Source organism: Bos mutus, chromosome 13 (assembly GCF_027580195.1).
Source record: "Bos mutus isolate GX-2022 chromosome 13, NWIPB_WYAK_1.1, whole genome shotgun sequence".
Lineage (NCBI taxonomy): Eukaryota > Metazoa > Chordata > Mammalia > Artiodactyla > Bovidae > Bos > Bos mutus.
Window position 1 is genome coordinate 863,815 of NC_091629.1, and position 25,484 is coordinate 889,298.

The 25,484-nt window shown below is 36.6% G+C and overlaps 1 protein-coding gene and 1 pseudogene across 1 annotated transcript in view; both read left to right on the forward strand.

The window, feature by feature from the left end:
* The window catches only part of UPF2 (UPF2 regulator of nonsense mediated mRNA decay), a 95,765-nt gene that overhangs the window by 46,055 nt on the left and 24,226 nt on the right, over positions 1–25,484 (forward strand). The window contains 8 exon segments of the mRNA XM_070380887.1: positions 1,450–1,563; positions 5,148–5,264; positions 13,836–14,021; positions 15,868–16,071; positions 16,776–17,021; positions 17,023–17,052; positions 19,389–19,572; positions 24,643–24,782. Of these exon segments, the coding sequence (XP_070236988.1) occupies positions 1,450–1,563; positions 5,148–5,264; positions 13,836–14,021; positions 15,868–16,071; positions 16,776–17,021; positions 17,023–17,052; positions 19,389–19,572; positions 24,643–24,782 (1,221 nt within the window).
* LOC138990575 (small nucleolar RNA U3) lies at positions 11,148–11,262 on the forward strand (annotated as a pseudogene).

Genomic DNA, 25,484 nt, shown 5'->3' on the forward strand with positions numbered 1-25,484 from the left:
CTACACTATTGATTGTGCTTTGTATGTATCAGTTGATTTAATACCCACAACCCTATATGATACAGGTTACTTTGATTAGTTCCATTTTACAGATAAGAAAATTAAGGCATAAAATTTAAGTAACAGTTAAGTGTTAGAGCTGGGAATTAAGCCTAACAAATTAAACCTAGCAAATTTTTGTTCAAAAATTATCCCGGAACATCTAAAAAGTCTATAAACACCTACTTTTGCTTGCTACAAAAAGTTGGTCCTTAAAAGGAAGATGATGAATTCCATTTAAGTGTAAATTGTCTATGTAGAAGATTAATACTTACGTAAAAGATTGTCACTCATTGTCCGGGTAAGGGTGAGGTTAGAACACACACACACACACACTTAGAACACACACACACTTAGAACACACACACACACACACACAGTCTTAACCACTGGACCACCAGGGAAATCCTGGTTAAGACTTATTTTGAACCCCAGCACGTGCTTGAGCAGTTAAATTCTCAAATATGAGTTAGGAGATTGGGGTTTTGGTACTGATCCTTGGTCAAGTCATTTGACAGCTTTGTGTTCTTCTCTTGTTGTTTTAACCATTAAATCAGATTGATACAGATTTTACTCCTTTCTTAGTGTGGAACAAATAGGAAGTATTCTGAAAAATAAGGACAGTAAACTGTTTCAAAGAACTGCCATATTATTGTTATTGTTCAAAGAAAAGTCTTCTAGACTTCAGGTTTGGTTTTCTGATGAAAATATAATGCTGAGGTTAAATCCATTTACAGTTATCTTGATGTGTCTGCTCACATTGTACTGTTGTAATAGGATTTTGTTATGTTCATTATTTTTTGAAATGTGTGCCTGAGTACAGGGCTTATATTTGCAAAGGATTTGAGCTTTGGTATATGACTGTGACTGTTGATTAAAAAAAAAAAAAAATAGCGATTGTAGTGAAAATTTTGTTGTACTAATGCATTTACAATAAAAAAATGTATATAGTTCATAACTATAATACACTTAATATTTTCTGCTTAAGTGAGCTTTAGGCATTTATTATTTTTAAAGGAGCATTTCCTAACATATATTCCTTATAATATTAATTTAACAAACTAGTAGTTGTTAACATTTCAAAAGAGGGATTTATATTTTATGTTGCCAAAGAAATGTAAGGAACATTGAATTAAGTTAAACAGGTTTCTTGTTTGAGAGCCTCCTTAAGGCTGATGAAATGCATTGTTTCCCCAAATTACTTGACCATGAAACTGTTTTGGAAAGCACGTCCTGGCCCTGGTGTTCCACGGAGCTAATTATGTCTTAACTTAGAATAATTTGAATATAGCAAGAAACTATACCCAAATTTATTGAAAATATCTTGAGTGAATTCAATCTTATTAAAATAACAGTTCTTATCACAGATTTCAGACTGTTAAGCAGTGTTTCTTTTCTTTTCATTTGTAGGTACGAAAAAAGGACCAGATCAATATTGAAACAAAGAACAAAACTGTTCGTTTTATTGGAGAACTCACTAAGTTTAAGATGTTCACAAAAAATGATACACTGCATTGTTTAAAGGTAAGTGCTGAATCATTTGAAATATTTTTTAATAGATAAATCTAAAGTTTTAATGCTTTAGTTTATAAATGCTGGAAAATGATACAATTAAGAAATATTTAATTAATCTATAGGAAAACAAAAAAAGTAAAAAGGAACAATAAATAGATGAGCAAACTAGAGAACAATAATAAAATGGTAGATTCAAATACAGCTATAATAGTAATCACATGTAGTATAGAAGGACAAAATATATTAAGTAAAAGCCTTAAGAATATAAGACTTGATTGAAACAACATTATATGCTGCCTACAAGGAAGATGCCCTTAAAATATTAACACCAGAAAGCCTAAAATGAAAAGATGGGGGAAATATACCAAGGAAGCACTAAAAAAATAAGATAAAGCACTTGGCTTCATTATTGTCAGACAAAGTAGGCTTTAAGGCATAAAGCATTGTTAGAAATAAAGAATCATAGTTCCTAAAGATAGTGTTAGCTTCCTGAATCAGTATGCATCCAATAATGTATTTTCAAAATACATGAAGCAAAAATCAACAAAGAGAAATCTGCAGTCATACTGAAAGACTGAAAAACACCTTTTAGTAGCTGAAAGCATAGGCAGGCAAGTAAGTGAGTAAGTATGTACCAGATTGGACAATGTAGTTACTAACCTTAGTCTAATTGACAGTATATCCAACAGAATCAGAATTTACAGTCCCTGCAAATGCACATGAATGAACCAAAATCAATCAGAAAGTCTCAGCAAGTTAAAAAACAAAAAAGGAAATTACTCAGGTTACAATTTTTTGTCCACTATGGAATCATACTAGAAACTCACTAGTAACTAACTAGTTATGTGTGGTAAAGCTGATAACAGCATCAGTTCAGTTGCTCAGTTGTGTTCGACTCTTCGACCCCATGGACTGCAGGATTCCCTGTCCATCACCAGTTCCCGGAGTCTACTCAAACTCATGTCCATTGAGTCAGTGATGCCATCCAGCCATCTCATCCTCTGTCGTCCCTGTCTCCTCCTGCCTTCAATCTTTCCCAGCGTCATCTTTTCAAATGAGTTAGTTCTTTGCATCAGGTGGCGAAAGTACTGGGAATTTCAGCTTCAGCATCACTCCTTCCAATGAATATTCAGAACTGATTTCTTTTAGAATGGACTGGTTGGATCTCCTTGCAGCCCAAGGGACTCTCAAGAGTCTTCTCCAACACCACAGTTCAAAAGCATCAATTCTTTGGCGCTCAACTTTCTTTATAGTCCAACTCTCACATCCATACATGACTACTGGAAAAACCATAGCCTTGACTAGACGGACCTTTGTTGGCAAAATAATGTCTCTGCTTTTCAACATGCTCTCTAGGCTGGTCATAACTTTCCTTCCAAGTAGTAAGCATCTTTTAATTTCATGGCTGCAGTCACCATCTGCAGTGATTTTGGAGCCCAAAAAAATAAAGTCTGACACTGTTCCAGTTTCCCCACTTATTTCCCATGAAGTGATGGGACCAGATGCCATGATCTTCGTTTTCTGAATGTTGAGCTTTAAGCCAACTTTTTCACTCTCCTCTTTCACTTTCATCAAGAGGTTTTTTAGTTCCTCTTCACTTTCTCCCATAAGGGTGGTGTCATCTGCATATCTGCGGTTATTGATATTTCTCCCAGCAGTCTTGATTCCAGCTTGTGTTTCTTCCAGCCCAGCGTTTCTCATGATGTACTCTGCATAGAAGTTCAATAAGCAGGATAAAGTAATGCTCAAAATTCTCCAAGCCAGGCTTCAGCAATACATGAACTGTGAACTTCCAGATGTTCAAGCTGGTTTTAGAAAAGGCAGAGGAACCAGAGATCTAATTGCCAACATCTGCTGGATCATGGAAAAAGCAAGAGAGTTCCAGAAAAACATCTATTTCCGCTTTATTGACTATGCCAAAGCCTTTGACTGTGTGGATCACAATAAACTGTGGAAAATTCTGATAGAGATGGGAATACAAGACCGCCTGACCTGCCTCTTGAGAAATTTGTATGCAGGTCAGGAAGCAACAGTTAGAACTAGACATGGAACAACAGACTGGTTCCAAATAGGAAAAGGAGTAAGTCAAGGCTGTATATTGTCACCCTGCTTATTGAACTTCTGTGCAGAGTACATCATGAGAAACTCTGGGCTGGAAGAAGCACAAGCTGGAATCAAGATTGCTGGGAGAAATATCAGTAACCTCAGATATGCAGATGATACCACCCTTATGGCAGAAAGTGAAGAGGAACTAAAAAGCCTCTTGATGAAAGTGAAAGAGGAGAGTGAAAAAGTTGGCTTAAAGCTCAACATTCAGAAAACGAAGATCATGGCATCTGGTCCCATCACTTCATGGGAAATAAGTGGGGAAACTGTGGAACAGTGTCAGACTTTATTTTTTTGGGCTCCAAAATCACTGCAGATGGTGACTGCAGCCATGAAATTAAAAGACGCTTACTCCTGGGAAGGAAAGTTATGACCAGCCTAGAGAGCATGTTGAAAAGCAGAGACATTACTTTGCCAACAAAGGTCCGTCTAGTCAAGGCTATGGTTTTTCCAGTAGTCATGTATGGATGTGAGAGTTGGACTGTGAAGAAAGCTGAGTGCCGAAGAATTGATGCTTTTGAACTGTGGTGTTGGAGAAGACTCTTGAGGGTCCATTGGACTGCAAGGAGATCCAACCAGTCCATCCTAAAGGAGATTAGTCCTGGGTGTTCATTGGAAGGCCTGATGCTAAAGCTGAAACTCCAATACTTGGCCATCTCATGCAAAGAGTTGACTCATTGGAAAAGACCCTGATGCTAGGGGGGATTGGGGCAGGAGGAGAAGGGGACAACAGAGGATGAGATGGCTGGATGGCATCACCGACTCGATGGACATGAGTTTGAGTGAACTCCGGGAGTGGTGATGGACAGGGAGGCCTGGTGTGCTGTGATTCATGGGGTTGCAAAGAGTTGGACACGACTGAGTGACTGAACTGAACTGAACTGAATGCACCCTTTAAATTATACCATAGAAGGAAAAATAAGGACATGGAAAATACTCATGTTAGCCAAAATACAAGCCAAATTATTAAGTGATATGACTAAATCTGGTTTAGAAAATATGCACAGAAAAATATTGGGGAGATAAATACTAAAATGTTGTAATGTGTTGTAAGTTTCATGTACTAAGCCTTTTGTTGTCAAAATTTTAAAGGTAAATGTCATATAAACCCAAACCAGAAAATATTTAGAAAATGTTAGCTATTTGTATGTGGCATTTATTTAAATATGTAGCATCTCCTGATAAATATAAGTTTTGATAAATAAATTTTCACATATCTATCTAAAAGGAATAACATTAAATATAGTTTTTAGATAAAATTTTATGGTTGAACACAAAAGATACTCTGTGATAAAGCTTGACATCTAAAGTAGACTAGTTTTTTTTTTTTTTTAGTTCAAAGTATAGTTGATTTAAAATGTTGCATTTAGCTTTTCTTTTTTTTATAGTGACATTTTTAAGGTGTTACACATATTAGGTATGTAATGTTTTCTTTAATAGGATTGAAATGTTGTCTTTGTTGGTTTTTATCATTATTATTATTACAGATGCTTCTATCAGACTTTTCCCATCACCATATTGAAATGGCATGTACCCTACTGGAAACATGTGGAAGATTTCTTTTCAGATCTCCAGAATCTCACCTGAGGACCAGTGTACTTTTGGTAAGGGCTTGAGGATACTAGCAAGAGCTTGAAGTTCTTGATTTACTCCAGGGGTTAAAAGTTTTGACTAGTGCCTGTTACCTTGCTCAACCATTTAAACATTTTTACCTAAACAAGAACTCCAGCCATTCCTGAAGAGCTATAGGAAATTTTCTCATTTGGCTGTCTCAGAGAAGGCGATGGCACCCCACTCCAATCCCATGGATGGAGGAGCCTGGTAGGCTGCAGTCCATGGGGTCGCTAAGAGTCATACATGACTGAGCGAGTTCACTTTCACTTTTCACTTTCATGCATTGGAGAAGGAAATGGCAACCCACTCCAGTGTTCTTGCCTGGAGAATCCCAGGGACGGGGGAGCCTGGTGGGCTGCTGTCTCTGGGGTCGCACAGAGTCGGACACGACTGAAGTGACTTAGTAGTAGTAGTGGTAGTAGTAGCTCACACTATTGTAGAGTGGGATTGAATTCAGCCCCAGATAACTTTTGATAAACTTAGAGCCATCTTTCTGAATATTGTTGGTACATTGTTACTGTGCCATAACCACATAAATGATGGAGCTTAAATTTTTAAAATTAAAAAACAAGCTTAAAAAATTAACTTGGAGGAGAAGATATTTCTTAAGCTAATTTACATGCCAAAATGGCAATCAAGTTTATTAAGCAATTAAGTTATGCTTATTGGTAATATCCATGCATTCACTCGGAGAAGGCAATGGCACCCCACTCCAGTACTCTTGCCTGGAAAATCCCATGGACGGAGGAGCCTGGTAGGCTGCAGTCCGTGGGGTTGCTGAGTCGGACACGACTGAGTGACTTCACTTTCACTTTTCACTTTCATGCTCTGGAGAAGGAAATGGCAACCCACTCCAGTGTTCTTGCCTGGAGAATCCCAGGGACGGGGGAGCCTGGTGGGCTGCCGTCTCTGGGGTTTCGCAGAGTCAGACACGACTGAAGTGACTAAGCAGCAGGCATTCACTTGGAGCCTTCACAGGGGAGACAGTGTGGTGGGGGAGAGGTATCAGAATTAGTGTCAAAGAGAGCACTGAGTTAGGAATCCCTGGACATAGAATGTCATTGCATCGGTGTCGGTTTTATAGAAGTGCTGATTGTGTCTTTTTCTCTACGTGTGTTATTTTTTTAGAATCTAGTTATAAGCTTGATTACTTCTCTGACAATGGTATTTAAAATGGAAAAACATAGTAATTTATTTCTAGTAGACAGAAATATTAATGTGACAAGCATTAACATTTTGTCTAGTTGACAAAAATATTAATGTGAAATCATATGGAGTTGATTTCCACATTCTTTTTAGGCTTATTCAAATGAATAATAATCATTCCAAGTTAAAATTTTTATTTTAACATAGGAAAAACTCTTCCTCCTCTTTGGCTCAAGCTCATATGGCTAAATGAGACACTACATATTATAATGTAATAGAGATGCCAAGAAAGATTAGCTTTTAAAAGTGACTGTATTTTGTTTGTAATACTGAACTGTCTATGTGTACTGTTTGCTGGCGAAAGTTTACTAGTCATGGTATGGATGCTTATCCCATTGCTGCAAACCAAAGTCCTTGCTTGACTGGCTTTCGTGGCTCAGTGTATCTTCCCCTGTCTTGTAACAAGAGCAGCTAGCCTTATCATTGATTGTGTTGCTTTCTGGATAAGAGCCTTATTTATCATATAACATTTTGGGGGCTCCTCCTGTATGTCAGGCACTGAACTTCAGGGATGATGTTCTTGCTGATTGGGTGGGATTAGTACAAAGAACAAACATAGTTGGCATTAAAGTGGTCCCTATCTAGTGCTAATTCCAGTGTAGCATTCTACATGTTTTAACAGGGAAAGGTGTGCAGAGGATCTTATGCACTTATAGAGGGAGTACTTTAAGCTAGACTTAATGAGTCAGAAAGGATCTTCCCTAATAGATGCTTGGTATTCGTTGAGTGCAGACTCTTCTGTCAAACCCTTGGGATATAAAAGTGAAAAAGATGCTCCCTGGCCTCAGGGAATTTATAGTCTTATAACTCAGATGAGTAATTAGACAATTGGAATACACAGAGGGGGAATGTGATCTAATACTGTGGGTCAGCCTAGGGTAATATGTGTCTATATAGGAGAGGTGCTTCATCTAGTCTTGGTATGTCAAGAAACGTTTCCTGAAAAAATAGTATTTATTTTAGAGACTAACCTGAACCTCAAAGGCAGAGAAGAGAGACACACTGAATTAAGTGGCTGCAGATAAGACTGGAGAGGTAGACACAGCCTAGATTATAAAAAGCGCCCTGAGTCTGAGTGCTGTGCTAAGAAACTGATACCCCCTCCCCCCTGATGGTAGTGAGTAGCTACTGAAGGATGGTAAGCAGGTAGGATAGGTATGATCAGATTTAATTTTTTAGAAAGATCAGTATAGAGATAATTGAGGTGGCGGAGGCTGGAGGTAGATAGAACAGTGAAATGGCTGTTTTCAGATCTTACAGAGGAAAAAAAGAAATGGTAAGGGTGGGAAGATGAGGAATGATAACTGGCTGTATGAAGAATTTTACGAGGTAGAACTGGTGAGACGTGATGAGACAATGAGAAAGAGAAAGTGCCCTAAGGTAAGACCCCAGATTCCATCTTGACCATCCCAGCAGATGATGATGCCAGTCACAGAGATGAGAAAATAGAAGAAAGGAAGAGAGGGTGAGTTTGGTTTGAAATACACCAGTGCTTATCAGTTCAGTTCACTCGCTCACTCATGTCCGATTCTTTGCGAACCCATGGACTGCAGCACGCCAGGCTTCCCTGTCCATCACCAACTCCCAGAGCTTGCTCAAACCTATGTCCATCGAGTCGATGATGCCATCCAGCCATCTCATCCTCTCTCGTCCCCTTCTCCTTATGCCTTCAATCTTTCCCAGCATCAGGGTCTTTTCCAATGAGTCAGTTCTTTGCATCAGGTGGCCAAAGTATTGGAGTTTCAGCTTCAGCATCAGTCCTTCCAGTGAATATTCAGGACTGATTTCCCTCAGGATGTTTTGATCTCATTGTAGTCCAAGGGACTCTTCAAGAGTCTTCTCCAACACCATAGTTCAAAAGCATCAATTCTTTGGTGCTCAGCTTTTTTTATAGTCCAACTCTCACATCCATACATGACTACTGGAAAACCATAGCTTTGACTAGACAGACTTTTGTTGGCAAGGTAGTGTCTCTGCTTTTTATATGCAGTCTAGATTGATTGTAACTTTTCTTCCAAGGAGCAAGAGTCTTTTAATTTCATGGCTGCAGTCACCATCTGCAGTGATTTTGGAGCCCAAGAAAATAAAGTCTGTCACTGTTTCAATTGTTTCCCCATCTATTTGCCATGAAATGATGAGACTGGATGCCATGATCTTCGTTTTTTGACTGTTTAGTTTAAGCCAGCTTTTTCATGCTTCTCTTTCGCTTTCATCAAGAGGCTCTTTAGTTTCTCTCTGCTTTCTGCCATACGGCTGGTATCATCTGCATATCTGAGGTTATTGATATTTCTCCTGGCGATCTTGATTCCAGCTTGTGTTTCATTGAGCCCAGCATTTCACATGATATACTCTGCATATAAGGTAAATAAGCAGGGTGACAATATACAGCCTTGACATACTCCTTTCCCAGTTTGGAACCATTCTGTTGTTCCATGTTTGGTTCTAACAGTTGCTTCTTGACCTGCATACAGATTTCTCAGGAGGCAGGTAAGGTGGTCTGGTATTCCCATCTCTTGAAGAATTTTCCACAGTTTATTGTGATCCACACAGTCAGAGGCTTTGGCATCATCAGTGGAGCAGAAGTAGATGTTTTTCTGGAATTCTCTTGCTTTTTTGATGATCCAATGGATGTTGGCAATTAGATCTCTGGTTCCTCTGCCTTTTCTAAAACCAGCTTGAACATCTGGAAGTTCATGGTTCATGTACTGTTGAAGCCTGACTTGGAGAATTTTGAGCATTACTTTACCAGCATGTGAGATGAGTGCAATTGTGCAGTAGTTTGAACATTCTTTGGCATTGCCCTTCTTTGGGATTGGAATGAAAACTGACCTTTTCCAGTCCTGTGGCCACTGCTGAGTTTTCCAAATTTGCTGGCATATTGAATGCAGCACTTTCACAGCATCATCATTTAGGATATGAAATAGCTCAACTGGAATTCCATCACCTCCACTAGCCTTGTTTGTAGTGATGCTTCCTAAGGCCCACTTGACTTCACATTCCAGGATGTCTGACTCTAGGTGAGTGATCACACCATCGTGATTATCTGGGTCATGAAGATCTTTTTTGTATTGTTGTTCTGTGTATTCTTACCACCTCTTCTTAGTATCTTCTGCTTCTGTTAGGTCCATACCATTTCTGTCCTTTATTGTGCCCATCTTTGCATGAAATGGTACCTTGGTGTCTCTAATTTTCTTGACGAGATCTCTAGTCTTTCCCATTGTGTTGTTTTCCTCTATTTCTTTGCACTGATTACTGAGGAAGGCTTTCTTATCTCTCCGTCCTATTCTTTGGAACTCTGCATTCAAATGGGTATATCTATCCTTTTCTCCTTTGCCTTTAGCTTCTCTTCTTTTCTCAGCTATTTTTAAGGTCTCCTCAGACAACCATTTTGCCTTATTGCATTTCTTTTTCCTGAGGATGGCCTTGATCACTGCCTCCTGTACAGTGTCATGAACCTCCATCCATAGTTCTTCAGGCACTCTGCCTATCAGACCGATCTATACCCTTGAATCCATTTGTCACTTCCACTGTATCTAAATCAAAGGGATTTGATTTAGGTCATACCTGAATGGTCTAGTGGTTTACCCTACTTTATTCAATTTAAGTCTGAATTTGCCAATAAAGCGTTCATGATCTGAGCCACAGTCAGCTCCCGATCTTGTTTTTCATGACTATATAGAGCTTTTCCATCTTTGGTTGCAAAGAATATAATCCGTCTGATTTCAGTATTGACCACCTGGTGATGTCCATGTGTAGAGTCGTCTCTTGTGTTGTTAGAAGAGGGTGTTTGCTATGACCATTGCGATCTCTTGGCAGAACTGTTAGCCTTTGCCCTGCTTCATTTTGTACTCCTCAAGGCCAAATTTGCCCTTGAGTATTGCATGACTCTTGACTTCCTACTTTTTCATTCCAGTCCCCTGTGATGAAAATGACACCTTTTATGGATGTTAATTCTAGAAGGTCTTGTAGGTCTTCATAGAAGCATTCAGCTTCAGCTTCTTCAGCATTACTGGTTGGGGCATAGACTTGGATTACCGTGATATTGAATGCTTTGCCTTGGAAATGAACAGAGATCATTCTGTCATTTTTGAGATTGTACCCAAGTAGTGCATTTTAGATTCTCTTGTTGACTGTGAGGGCTACTCCATTTCTTCTAAGGGATTCTTGCCCACAGTAGTAGATACAATAGTCATCTGAATTAAATTCGCCCATTCCAGTCTATTTTAGTTCACTGATTCCTAAAATGTTGATGTTCACTCTTGCCATCTCCTGTTTGACAACTTTTAATTTACCTTCTTTCATGGACCTATGATTCCAGGTTCCTATGCAGTCTCCTTATTCTTTCTGGAGCTCTTTCTCCACTCTTCTCCAGTAGCATATTAGGCACCTACTGGCCTGGGGATTTCATCTTTCAGTGTCATATCTTACTGCCTTTGCATACTGTCATGGGTTCTCAAGGCAAGAATAGTGAAGTGGTTTGCCATTCCCTTCTCCACTGGAGCATGTTTTGTCAGAAGTCTCCACCATGACCTGTCTGTCTTGGGTGGCCCAACACGGCATGGCTTATAGTTTCATTGAGTTAGACAAGGCTGTGCTCCATGTGATCAGTTTGATTAGTTTTCTGTGATTGTGGTTTTCATTCTGTTCACCCTCTCATGGATCAGGATAAAACTGTATTTTCAGGGATCATTTCTATAATTTGTTACTAGAGAAGTTTCTCTGAACATGTAAAGCACCCAAATGCTTGTGGGATGATATAAAAAATATATTTATTTGGGAACACATATAACCTTTTAACTGGTTGGCATTTAAAATTATTCTTGACTGATGTTAAAAGTAGTTTGGTGTGTGTGTTAGGTAAAGTGGTTCTGAATAACAGAACAGTAGTCTGGATTACAGGTTGAAGCTTGTGTTGATTTAAAACTGGGTTATGGGGAGGGATGTAGGAGGGTTCAGGATGGGGAACACTCATGGCGGATTCAAGTCAATGTATGGCAAAACCAATACAATATTGTAAAGTAAAATAATTAATTAAAAAAAACAAAACTAAAAATAGAGCTACCATATGATCTTAGAATCCCACACCAGGGCATATATCCAGAGAAAATGATAATTTGGAAAGATACATGCACCCTAGTGTTCATAACAGCACTATTTACAATAGCCAAGACTGAGAAGCAGCCTAAATGTCCATCGACAAATGAATGGATGAAGAAGATGTGTATATATATATACACACACACACATACACAATGGAATATTTCTCAGCCCCCCCCCAAAAAATGACATAATGCCAACTTGCAACATTATGGCATTATCATAGAGATTATCATTAAGTGAAGTCAGAGAAAGACAAATATCATATGATATCACTATATGGAGTCCAAAATATGTCACAAATGAACTTATTTGTGAAACAGCTTCATATATACACATAAGAACAAGTATATGTATAACTGAATCAATTTCCTGTACACTTAAAACTAACACAACATTGTAAATTAATGATATCTCAATTTTTAAAAGTTAAAAAAAATAAAACCATACAAAAGAGAAAAAAAAAAACTAGGTTATGTATGTACAAATGATAAGTGATGCATTCCTTTTGTTTTGTCTAAAGAACCTAAAAGGAGTGGTCATTATCTCTAGCCCTATTCATCAGGGAATTGTTCTGTCTGGAGGAGCCAGCATTAAATAAGCATTCACAGATTGTAGAATAGATGTCAGGAGAGGAGCTAGGCTACAACTCATATACTTTAGCAGATTCATAGACAAGCGAAACAGTTGTGAACCTTGGTATACCCATAATTGAACTTAAGAGCAAACTTCTCCCAAGTATGTGATGGCTTTACATGTATAGAAACACGGACCATGGGAAAGATTTGAATGTTTTTTAAAAAAAATTCATTTATTAATTTGTGTGTTAGTAAACGTTAATTGCAAACCTCCCACATGCTAGGTTGGGCACTGATTAGGTGATGAGTTTATGAACCTGCTGCAACCCCTGCCCTTCCTGAACTTGTAAGACAGTTCTTTAGAAAGACACAACTATCTTTCTAAAATGTGACATCTTGCCTCCATCTGCCACCCGCCGCCACCCTAGTCCAGACACCTTCTTAAAGCTCATTGTGCTTCCCTCTACATGCTTCAAACTCCTGTTGCTACCAACTTCTGCAGTCTGGTCTCCCTGAACCCCTCCCCACTTGGAGCTGATCTTGTGCCATTTTGTCCCGACACCATGCTGGCCTGCATTTAGTTCCTGTAGTGGATCCTTCTGTTTCCTCATTGCCTCTTGTCTGGCTGTTGCTTCTGCCTCAGCTCCTCTCAACCTTTGTCATCCTTCAGAGCACAAACTTCAATGTCACTTTCCCAGAGAGGCTGTCCCTAACCTATCCTGACTAAAGTGGGCTCTTGTTACTCTCATTACTTCTTTCGTAACACTAATCACAATTCGTATTTAAAAGGTTAGTTTATTTGTTGGCTTATTTGTTCTGTCTTCCTGCAGCAGATTCTTAGGCTTCACAAAGGTAGGAACCATGTCTCTCTTGTTCATTGGTGACTTCCAGCATAGTGCCAAGTTAAGTGCCAAGTAAAATGTTTGATGAATGGCTGAATAAACTCAGTAATTTTAATTCTTACTATAGTGGTGTTTTAAGAACTAGGAGTGCTGTTTTGAAGATCTTCAGCTGGTTCATCTGTGGTTCTCAACTGGCATGTGGTGGGTATAGGTGAAGCTTGCTGCAGAACATCCCACAGTGTACGGAGCAGTTCCCACTCCCACCAGACAAAGAACTTTCCAGTCCAAAATGTCAGTAGTTTAAGGCTTGAGAAGCCTGAAGTAGATGATGACTGACTGTTTTACTAACCTCCTTGAGCCGATGCTGAGGTCACTGGGCGAGTTGTAAGACATTGGAAGGCTTTTAGTTTTCTTGTCTGTAGAGATATGTCAGATTTACCTGGTACAACATTGGATGGCCCAAGCTCTATGAATAAAGTTATTCTCAGCTTTTGTCTCAGCCCTTAACTTCAGTCACTCATATATAAGCCTTGTTTTATGTAGAGTTCAGATAGTTTGGCCGAGTTATAAGTGAAGTTAAATTTGTAGCAAAGTTCTCTTGAGTATTTTATTGGAGAAAGCCTAAGACCAAGCAGTTATGGAGTAATTTGTTCTAAAAACATGACTAGTGATATAGCAGTTAGTATGCTTGTATACTCTTAGAAATATCTAGTAATAATCTTTTCCCTTTTCTAGCTCTTTATCTTGAAACCTTATCCCTGAAAGGGCACCTTTAGTTAGGAACAAAGAAACCTTATAAAGAAAGTATTTTGACTGATTTAAGCTTTATACATCTTAGGAACAAATGATGAGAAAGAAACAAGCGATGCATCTTGATGCAAGATATGTCACAATGGTGGAGAATGCATATTACTACTGCAACCCCCCTCCAGCTGAAAAAACAGTGAAAAAGAAACGTCCTCCTCTCCAGGAATATGTCCGGAAGCTTTTGTACAAAGATCTCTCCAAGGTTACCACCGAGAAGGTAAATTTTAATGAAATAGAACAGTAGTCAACTTGAGATTTGTGCTAGTGCTGAGCTTGTATATTAATAACATTCAACCAAATTAATTCTTTTTCATCCTAATGATAATTGTACTGATGCAGTTCACTTTCTTTGTAGCCCGCACCAAATTGTTCTAGGTCAAGGACAAAATATATTTCAGTTTTCCTAAATCAACTCAGTTTATCAATTGCTTCAGTGCCCCACAAAGTATAGATAAGAAATGTAAGTAATTTTCAATATTCAAATCTGTAAATGGAGAAATTGAAGCAGAGCTATTAAAGTCTCGGCAGTACAGTGATTGATTCCATGTAAGTCATCACTAGAGGGAATTTATGTGATGATACTTAGTTTATGGGACATATGTTTTGTTTTCCTTTTTAACCTAATTAAAATGGTAATTCTCTTCGTATTTACTGTTGATGCTGTGTATATTTGAAACTATTACTTAGTCTCTGACACTCTAGTGAATTTACCTTTAAATATTTTGCTTCAGTACCAGTGTTCTTAACCTTTAGTAGGTTTTTGGAGGCCCATGATCCTCTGACATTTAATGATTTTAAATCTCTGGACCTGACTGTATTTTTCTGGAAGAGGGTCTATAGCTTTCTTTAGATTCTCAGCAGGGGTCGATTTCCAGAAGAAATTAAGAACCACTGACCTATTAGCTTAATTATTATAGTTACCTCATTGGAACCTTCACTTCTAAGAAAGACATGTTAAATAAACATTTCTTGGTCAGCTCAACAAGTTGAAACAACATGGTATGGGACTTTTTTCTTTTCAGAAAAAAAAACAAATTAAATTCTGGACAGAGGAAACCTATGGATAAGAGGCAGGGAATAATACATGTGTCATAAGTGGCTGGGGTAGAAGGTGGTGAGGAATGATAGTGCAACTTTAAACATCAAAACCACCTTCAGGGAGCCAGAGACAGTAGTTGTTTAAAAAAATAGGACTTGAAAGGAGCTTTAGAATTGGCTAAAAGTTTGAAAAGTGTGGAATGTTTATGTATTTGAGATGACATGAACGCTTCCATCGAAGCCAATACAAGAACATACTTAGTGCTTGAAAGATGGATTGTGGGTATAGAATAGAGGTAAAAGGACTACTTTACAAGCTGCCAACAGTATCTATTTTCTTTCAGAATAAATGTGGAAAGAACTAGATGACAAGTAGAGCTCTGCTGATTATCTCATTACCAGTAGAGCTTTTTTTAATAGCTAACTTCTGTGGGGTGCTTATAATGTGCCAGGCATGTTCCTGTGTACTTTTCACACTTTAACTTGTCTAACCCTTAGAGCAGACTTACAGCCTAAGTGCCTGTTATCCCCACTTTACATGCAAGGAAACTCTGTCAGTCTTGATGTTGTGTCCCCATCTTACTACTTAAGTGGTCTTTTAACCAACTGGTCTTTAGTTTATTTCCTTATTGGACATTTTTCATTTATATAAAGAAGTGTCTGAGATTATTTACATCAAATGATGCACAAAAGAAAACGTTATTTTTGTGAAGTCTTGGGTATTTCTTTCAGTGACCTGAGTATGAGTGTATACTGTTAGCTTGATTGAAACCCTGGAAACTCTAGGAAATTTGAGGATATTATGAAAGATAAAGGGAAAATGTGAATATATTTTGCCAATAATTAGAAAAATCTTATTTTTCCTATCTCTAAAATGAAGAGGCTGATAGAGAATCTCTATAAAGTATTTTCCATTTCAAAAGTTCTGTGACTGTACCGTCATAATAAAATATCTGTATTATTGGATATGTTGGGCTACTTTGTGCTTATATTAGTAATTTAAATAAAATTCTCTTCATTTAAAGGTTTTGAGACAGATGAGAAAGTTGCCTTGGCAGGATCAGGAAGTGAAAGACTATGTGATTTGTTGTATGATAAACATCTGGAACGTGAAATACAACAGCATTCACTGTGTAGCCAACCTCTTAGCAGGACTAGTGCTCTACCAGGAAGATGTTGGCATCCATGTTGTGGATGGAGTTTTAGAAGATATTCGATTAGGAATGGAGGTAACAAAGACTTGCACCAAATTGAAATCTGTGGACAATTCAGACAGCTTTTAAGTCCTATTATTGAAAAATAAGGATTTGAAAACCTTTCTTTCCCCATATGGTGTCATTTACTGTTACTCTTTTGGAAATAGTGATTTCTTAATAAACCCTACTTGTGTCAGATTTTCTAGTTTCCTCTCAGGCTAATGCTAGAATATTTTTTACCTCTTTTTCTCAATCCAGTTAAGGTTATTTTAGAAGAATATAGTAAATTTTTATTCTTTCTAGGTCACACTTGGAGTTCATGTTATAGGAACTCATAAATTTATTGATTAGGAGAATTGATACTCGATAAGAATTTCTGTAAGCAGCTTGTTCTATAAGCTTGTTTCCTTAAAATTCATGGATTACAGAGAAAATAAGTTACAGAGGGCTGATAGGGAGAATTACGTTTTAACTTTTTTCATAAACTATTAATTAATTTAACAATTTAGTTTTAAATTTAATATTTAACATGTTCTATTTACTAAAACATTTTAAAGATAGACATTTTCTGCAGGGATAAAAAAGGATACCTATTATTGGAAAAGAAGAAAAGAACCCATTAGTTTTTCTCTGTTCAGTGAGTGATGTTTTCAAGTGACAGAGATGATTTTTAGCTCTTCTCAAACACATTTCTGTTCATTAATGGAAATCTGCTTTTTTTTTTCTTCCCGCTTTAGGTTAATCAACCTAAATTTAATCAGAGACGTATCAGCAGTGCCAAGTTCTTAGGGGAACTTTATAATTACAGAATGGTGGAATCGGCCGTTATTTTTAGAACTCTTTATTCTTTTACTTCATTTGGTGTTAACTCTGATGGCTCTCCAAGTTCACTGGACCCTCCTGAGCACCTTTTCAGGATTAGACTGGTGTGCACTATTTTGGATACCTGTGGCCAGTACTTTGACAGAGGTTCCAGTAAACGAAAAACTCGATTGCTTCCTTGTGTATTTTCAGGTATACAAATTAAAATATGCAGTTGGCCATCATATAATGCATTGCTTGTGTTACAAAAATATTAAAGCAGTGGAAATTCCCTGGTGATTCAGTGGTTAGGACTCTGCACTTTCACTGCGGAAGACCCAGATTCAATATCTGGTTGGGGAACTAAGATCCTGCAAGCCACACAGTGTAGCCCCCACCCCCCCAACCCCCCCCAAAAAAAATCAAGGAAAAAACCATTAGAGAAGAATGCTGTAGCATTCATATATTATGTATAAGATATATTCATAGATTAGATTTATTCTTGTAAGGCTGCTTAGCTTTGGATATCTTAAATATATGATGTGTTCTATCATAAACATTCTGATTGCATTTTAAGTTTTGTGATTAATCATTACTTTGAGAAATTATTTTGGTACAGTTTATAAATTTGGTATAGTACGGGTTATTTTTTATTTGGTACAGAAAATCCAAAGTGTAATGTTTTTACATTTGATAATATTCTCACTCTTCTGTGTTCTGGTTTTATATCTAAAATTAATCTTCTAAAGTTTTTTTAAAGAGGAAAAAAAATCCCATCATTAACACTACAAGAAATATTTATTCATTCTTTGTTAAACTCTTGGATTGTGCTTTCCACGTCTTAAGTTATTTATGTTAACTTGTGATTTAGAGCAAATACAATGTAAGTTAAATCAGATAAAAATACAGAGACATTTCTACAACTTCTTTGCAGTTTGTGTTCCAAAAGTTAGCTTGTAGGTTGGTTGTTTGGAATCCAGTCACTATTTCCCATTAAATGCAATGTTAAGTGCTGTTAGAGGGGCTAGCTCCTTATTGAGTTCTTCAGATGTTACTGAAATAAAGTACCAGTGGTAGCATTCAGTTCTGTTTGATCATTCTTTTCTGTATAATCTGTTGTTAGAGTTGTTTTCATTTATCCATTGATGAAGAAAATAAATTTAAAACTAAAACTTGAAGAATCAAAAATACACCCAAATAGTAGCTGGGGTTAGGTGGGAGTAACTACTCTTTGGGGAAGAGCTGTTTTTTAACTTTCTTCTACCACTGTACCTTTGCATTAAAGGATAACTTGTTATCCCCTTATTTTCTGAATTGATGAGCCAGCAATGGGGAGGTGGTGTTGCAGATTTGTGACTCAGATTCCTTGTTGCATGGAAGGAATGCCTTAAGTTGGAGACAGCCTGTATTGTAAACAAATTTTGCCGCAGAATGTCAGCTGTCACTGTCAGTGTCCAAAAGCAGGGCTCCTTTGAGAAGAGTATCCTTCTTTGCACTCACTCTGACATCACTGAGAAAAAAGAGCCACTCAGAAATATTCAGAAGTAGGAAGAGACAAAAGTATTCTCCACATGGTTAACAGCAGGACTGTGTGGCAAGGATATACTTAGAGCATGGAAGTAAGAAGTAGGTGAGGCCTGGGAGAGGTGGTCAGTGTATGCTACCTGTAATAGTGTCCAGTTATGTACTGGAAATCAGATAGAAAGATCCCCTGCAGCAGTGGTTCTAAACTTAAGTGTGCACACACATTGCCTGGGGATATTTTTACAATGCCCACACTGTGATTCAGCTGGCCTAGGATGGGGGAGTTCTAAGATTCCATATGTCTAACAGGCTTTGAGTTCCCACACTTGGAATAGCAGAGATCTAGAACAAATTGGAGAGGATGATTAAACACCCAGAGAAATAGCTGTTTATATACAAGTAAATTTGTGGGTTGTGCTTTTTAGTTAAACTTGAGAATTACAGGTACAAAATAGAGGGAAGGATCCAGGCTAGAATATGAGAGGGAATATATCTGAACAGTGCCATATACACAGTAGATGTTCAATAAATGCTTGTTGATTTCTGATTTTTATATATTCAGTAACCCTGTCTTCAGATACTTTGACTCTTTAAAATATCAAAGCAAGTAGTATAGAGAAAATAAGTAACATTTATCAAAACCATGGCCTTAAATTTGGTTGTTTTTGTAAAATTAAATACTTAAGCCCTTTTTGGGGTATGGGAATGGAGTTTCTGCCTGGTTTCAGTACCTGAAAATGTATTTGGTGTTTATTTATAATTTTTCCTTGCTTTTAAAAAAGATTACGACAGATACAGTAAAAAAATGTATTTAAAGTTACCAAATGGCTTAGAAACAGACTAGATGGAGGGAAATAAATGTGTTACGATCATTGCTATTGACCATTAATAAAAGACATTGTAGGTGTCTTGTACAACTCTTTAGCTTAGTTGTTATAACTAGGTGAAGTCACAATACAGATTATTATTTTAAATATTTTGTTATTAATTTCTTATAGCTAAATTTATTTTTCATTTGTTATCAGCGTTATGTTTGGTGGAAGAAAAGTTTGGAGGTTTGGACAAAAGACCATCCATTTCCTATTGACATAGATTACATGATCAGTGACACACTAGAACTGCTAAGACCAAAGATCAAACTCTGTAATTCTCTGGAAGAATCCATCAGGCAGGTACACGACTTGGAACGAGAATTCTTAATAAAACTAGGTAAGCAATTAATTACAGAGAGAAAGTAAAGATGGTATTTGGCAGATTGTTTCTAGGATTTGCTTTATAATGTTTTCAGTTAGCTTTTACTTTTTGTATACTTTTAATTTTTTGATGTTGAGTGTTACATAATAGTGTTAGGTAAGATCTGGGTGGCTTACTTCTTCATTAAATAATCCCAAATTAGAGGAAAACAGTCATGTAAAACTTGAAACAAATGATAGTGATGGAAAAACAATCCTGTCAGCCTCTCTTAATTTTATAGTTTTTCATTGCTAATTTAAAAGTCTGCTTTTGATTAAAGCATCTCATATACAGTATATATTTTCAACAAACACGATTTCCTAAGACAGAGCAGGCTTGACACTATATTAAGGGAGTGCCAGTTAGAAGTTTGAAACTATCCTACAGAATTTCAGACCCTTGTCACTAGGAGAGTTGTCTCTGTTTTAAAGACTAGAGGACATGTGAGAAGCATGCTGCAGGAGAGTTGGTCTCTTTACTAACTCAATGTCCTTTAGCTGTTGTTCTGGAAGAAGAGTTGGTAAGGAACTGTAGAAGCTGACTAGCCTTGCCAGTGGAAATAATTGGAATGAGGTGGGGCCTTTCCAGTGTGGTTTGCTTGCTGATAGTTCTTACAGGTTCTAGTCATTTCAAAGTGACATGATTTCAGCCTATATATTTAGCATTTATTAGGAGATCCTTACCATGACCAGTTGTAATAATTGTATAAATTTACTATGTTCCATATCCGAGAAACCACTTTTCATGGCAAAGGCACTGGTGATTCTTTTCCTCTAAAACTATTTTTTTCATATTACATCCAGCATATTAATAGGGTTTCTTTCTCCAAGGCAAACCCTTTTTTGAAGAATGTGATTGCTGTTATCTATCTGAGCATTGCTTTAAAGATGCTACTGATTATGTAACTATTCACTTTCCTACTTAGCAACCCATAAAGACACATGTGGTTCTTTTTATTGTTTAACTTTGTCCCAAATAATCCACTTTCTTTTCCTTTTCAGATTTCTAATTGTATACAGTGATTATTTCAAGCAGATTGTTTATCTGCTTGTTTATTTCATTTACTTTGTATGCTTTGAAATAGTCTTAGTCTTGTTACCCAAAGACTTAAGAATGAATGGCACTCCCTGTATAGCGGACATAAGGAAATACTAATTGGATTACCCAATTTGGTAGCAGTAAAGAGAGCAGTATGATTTATACCTTATAGAGTGAAGAATTAAAGAACTTGAGGCATCTTTTGAAGAATCTGTCCTTCTTTAGAATGTGGAAAGGAAAAAAATAGGCCATCATTTGCAAATCCAGTTCTAAAGATGGTGTCAACTAGGATCATTATGCCCCCGAGTAGACCCATTCTCCTTCTATTTTAGAGTCTAAATATCAGAGAGAGGATACACATGAATAAATCTATATTAAATCTGTTTCCTGTTGTTAAACCATAAGATGATACAGCATCTTGCCTTTGGTTGTTTTTTGTTTTCAAGCACTTGCAAATTTATTATCATTCTAATTTTATAGCAACCCAGTGCTAACTTAATAGAATTTTCTTATATTTAAAAAACCATTTTAATATTATTAAAAGTAATAAAAATGTTCACAGGAAAATTGAAAAATGCCAAGAAGACAAAAATCACTGTTAATTCGTATGCAAGGATAATCACGTTATTAACATTTTGATGCATGTTCTGTTTAAAATTTTTTTCACATGTTTGCAGTTTTATAACTGGACTTTTTTCTATCTAATATATTATGAAATTTTCTGACAAAATACTTTTCTAAATCTTTAATTTTAAAACAGCAGTCTTGTTTTCCTTTGTGTGAATGCATTAATTCTGTTTGACATTTGGGTTATTGCTAATTTTGCATCACTATAAATAACATTGTTATTTTTGTGTGTATCTTGATTTTCTCAAGGTAGAGAGAATTACTAGCTCTATGACATTCTCTTTAAGAACAATGGTAGTAAGCAATGTAATATAATTCTGGTTTGGAAGTTCTAGATTATATCATAAGGAACAGAAATGGAGGTAATGAAAATGAAAAAAGTCATATGAATAAATTGCTTATGCAACAGAAGAGTATATTTCATAAATTAGAAATAAAATTAGCAGAATAAAATGCCCAGAAGTCATCCCAGTTAAATATAAAACAATTTAGTGTATGATGAAATAGGAGTCTTAAAATAGGATAAGAGCAACAGGTGAGCATTTGGGAGGAAAATTGATACAGAGCCACATCTTATATCGTCAAACTCCAGATGTATTAAAGAGTTAAATATTTTTAAAAAGTTAGAAATAGATCTGATCATCAGATATTTAAAGAGGTGTTAATTTTCCTAAATTTTAAAATGATACAGGAAAGTACACATACGTTGATATATTGGGTGTTTAAAACTTTTGTACAATGAAAAAAATAAGTTTGAAGTGAAAATAGCTCCTGTGCCAAGGTATCATCATTTACATAAAGAGCACAGGCAAATTGATGAAAGTAGAACACCCAATAGATGAATGAACGTAACATAAATAAGTGAGGGCAAAAAGAGTTGGTATTTTTATTAAGTACTATCTCTTTCCCAAAATTAAAGTGGAAGGTGTTGTTCATACTTGACAAAGGAGTTAGGTAATGCCCAAATCAAAACACTGGGTTAACCGATCAAGCCAGAATTCAAACTGCTCTTTCTGACATACTGGGTGTGTGGGGGAAATGCTCAGCATGTCTAGTTGAGCAAAGAAATAACAGATGAAAACCATTTGGAAGAGAGGGAGTGTTATTGTTACTGTCTCTGTTAAGAACAGGAAAACTGAGGCACCAAAGTAGCTCACATTCAAGAGAACAATATTTGACTTTGGTCCAAGTACACTTCATTCTGACCCATACTGTAAACATTTTGTTCTCTAGGTTTTACATTTTATTAACTCCATGTCCTTTATATGTACATTTTTATCTGCCTTGCTTATTTTAGACTGAGTGTGTCCTAGAGGTCAGCAACTGAATAGTTTATTATCCAGCTTAGAAAATGCAAAATATGTTTATAAACTGCTTTTGAAACTAACTTGCAATGCAAATGAAAATGTGTTAGAAATAGTAGTATTTTCCTTACAAATTATGGCTATCAAAACAAAGGTACTTACCACTACAGTTCTTCCCATGACATATATTTTAGTGTTTATAAAAAAGATGTAATGATATATTGCTGCTGCTGCTAAGTCGTAACCGTCGTGTCCGACTCTGTGCGACCCCATAGACAGCCTCCTACCAGGCTCCTCTGTCCCTGGGATTCTCCAGGCAAGAACACTGGAGTGGGTTGCCGTTTCCTTCTCCAACACATAAAAGTGAAAAGTGAAAGGGAAGTCTCTTAGTTGTGTCCAACTCTTAGTGACCTCATGGACTATAGCCTACCAGGCTCCTCCGACCATGGGATTTTCCAGGCAAGAGTACTGGAGTGGGGTGCCATTGCCTTCTCCGAATGATATATTAAGCCACGTCAGTTTATCAGTGCTGTGGTATTTTTAGGTTTATATGGTCCTGATTTTTAATTTTTTGCCTTTGATAGCATAAAAGCCCAGTATTTTGCTTCTGTTCAAATAAATACATGAATAAAATAGTGAGTTAGTGGTATCAATCGGAGACAGCAGCTTTTTCTATCAGTATTATTATATTTTTTCAAGATAGATTTGAGATTCATCCATCTCTCCTTACCTTTTTAATTTCTGAACTTGATTGTACCTACTTTCATCACTTTGTAGTCTCTGTTTTTGTCAGTTCTTAATTAATTGCTTAGACTTAAGACACTGGAGTAATTTTTTGCTGTTGATTGTGTTAGTTTTTCAGACTTTCTGGACTTCAGTATACCTCATAAAATGAGAGGGCTAAATCCCATCATTACTAAAGTTTCTGTCTGCTCTAACTGTGTAAGATTCTGTGAATAAACAAGGGTTTACTAAACACCTACTGTGTATTTATCAATATATGGCCTCTAATAAGTTTTGACTATATAAAAGAAGTTTTTTGTTCTCAAAGGCCTTATACTGTGACATAACATTTATTGAAATCATTAGAAAAACCATCGCATGGTATATATTTAAATGCAAAGTGCTATGATCAGTTCTCCAAGTAGCTTTAGGAACAAGTAGGAGGAAAAGTAACACTCATTGAGTTTATGCACGAAAGGAAACTTAGACTGAATTTGAAGAATATATAGGATTTAAAAGAGCATATTGAAAGATAGTCTATGTTGAGAAGCAGTTTGATGAACACGATCCCAAGGAAGTATGCTTTATGATACAGAAGAGTCTGCCCCAACTGCAGGAGAAGGCTTGATTAAGACTTGGAAGTGTGGGGAAAAGTTGGATCATATGAGGCTGTGGAATGTGCACCTTCAAAGTAGAGTGTAGTTTGGAACTCAGATGATGATAAAGAAGAATTTACACTGCAGTGAGATGTGGATGAACGTGGGAGGTGGCCCATATTCACACCAGGGCGTTGGCCTCTGGAGGAGCACACTGTTAGGAAGGGAAAAACAGCTCTGTGATGACACCCATGTTAGAAGTGTCACTGTGTATCTGCCTCCTCTCAGTCTGAATTTGCAGATATTCAAATTAATAGCCAAATGTGATTTCTGCATTAAAGCAATGTAATTTTATTGTATCTTTAAGTTTTTAGAGATTCTTAAAATGCCATTTGATAAAATATGTGACCATGGTTGCCTTGGGTGTGGCTAAAGCTGCACTATATGTGCTGCTGTTTGTTCATCTGAGACTGAGATAGTTTGAAGCTCTGAGAAAGTAAAAAAAAAAAATTGTGATGTTTTGGGTTTTTTTGCTAGTTTTTAAGAAATGTATCTGTGCTCCTTTGTTGAAATAAAGGACTGTTAAGTTTTTTAAATGGTTCTTAAAATAGCTTTAAATTCTGTTCTTAATTTACTGAACTGAGAACATGACTGTTGAATTATCTTCATATATACTTTAAATGGTATAATATTCACTGTGGAAATTTTGCCTTTATCTTGTTTTGTAAAGTCTTTTTCTACTTTCTTCTCACTTCAAGGCCTCGTAAATGACAAAGACTCTAAAGATTCTATGACAGAAGGAGAAAATCTTGAAGAAGATGAAGAAGAAGAAGAAGGAGGAGCTGAAACAGAGGAACAATCTGGAAATGAAAGTGAAGTGAATGAGCCAGAGGAAGAGGTGATGACTTTTATTTATAGCAGATAGAAAACATTTGTGCAAGAGTATTTGGGTTATATGAACCAAAATTTTCTTTATAAAAGAAGATCTTCCTCTTAGTTTTATTCGAGTAAATGTAACTAGTAGTTCATGTCTACTATAAAACTGCTGGATTAATTAAGAGGGGTTTTGAGGAGTAAGAAAATACTGATCATAGGATTTTTAAAAATTACTATTAAGAGCATCTTTAAAGAGCAGTTTTAGGTTCACAGCAAAATTAATGGGAAGATAGCAAGATTTCCAGTATATCACCTTCTCCTATCTACTCACACAATCTCCCCCAATCAGCATACCCCACCAAAGTGGTACATTTGTTAATAATGATGAACCTACAGCAACACGTCATGACTCTTGACTGTTGACTCTTGGTGGTATACTTTCTATGAGTTTAGATAGAACTATAATGACATGTTAACCGTCAGTATGGTTAGGATTTTTATTTAATAAGCAATTTGAAGACAAAAAATTATTTGATCTGCTCTGTGACTTAATCTCATTTTCGAATGTGGACTTTTTAACCTATGGGTTTTATGAAGAAATTGCTGACTAGATATTAGTAACTTTCTTTTCCCCAGATCTGATAGTATAGGAAATCTGAAAATCATCATGTACCATCATCTTTGTTGTTACAAGTCTGTTAGGCCAGACTGTATGAAATGACTA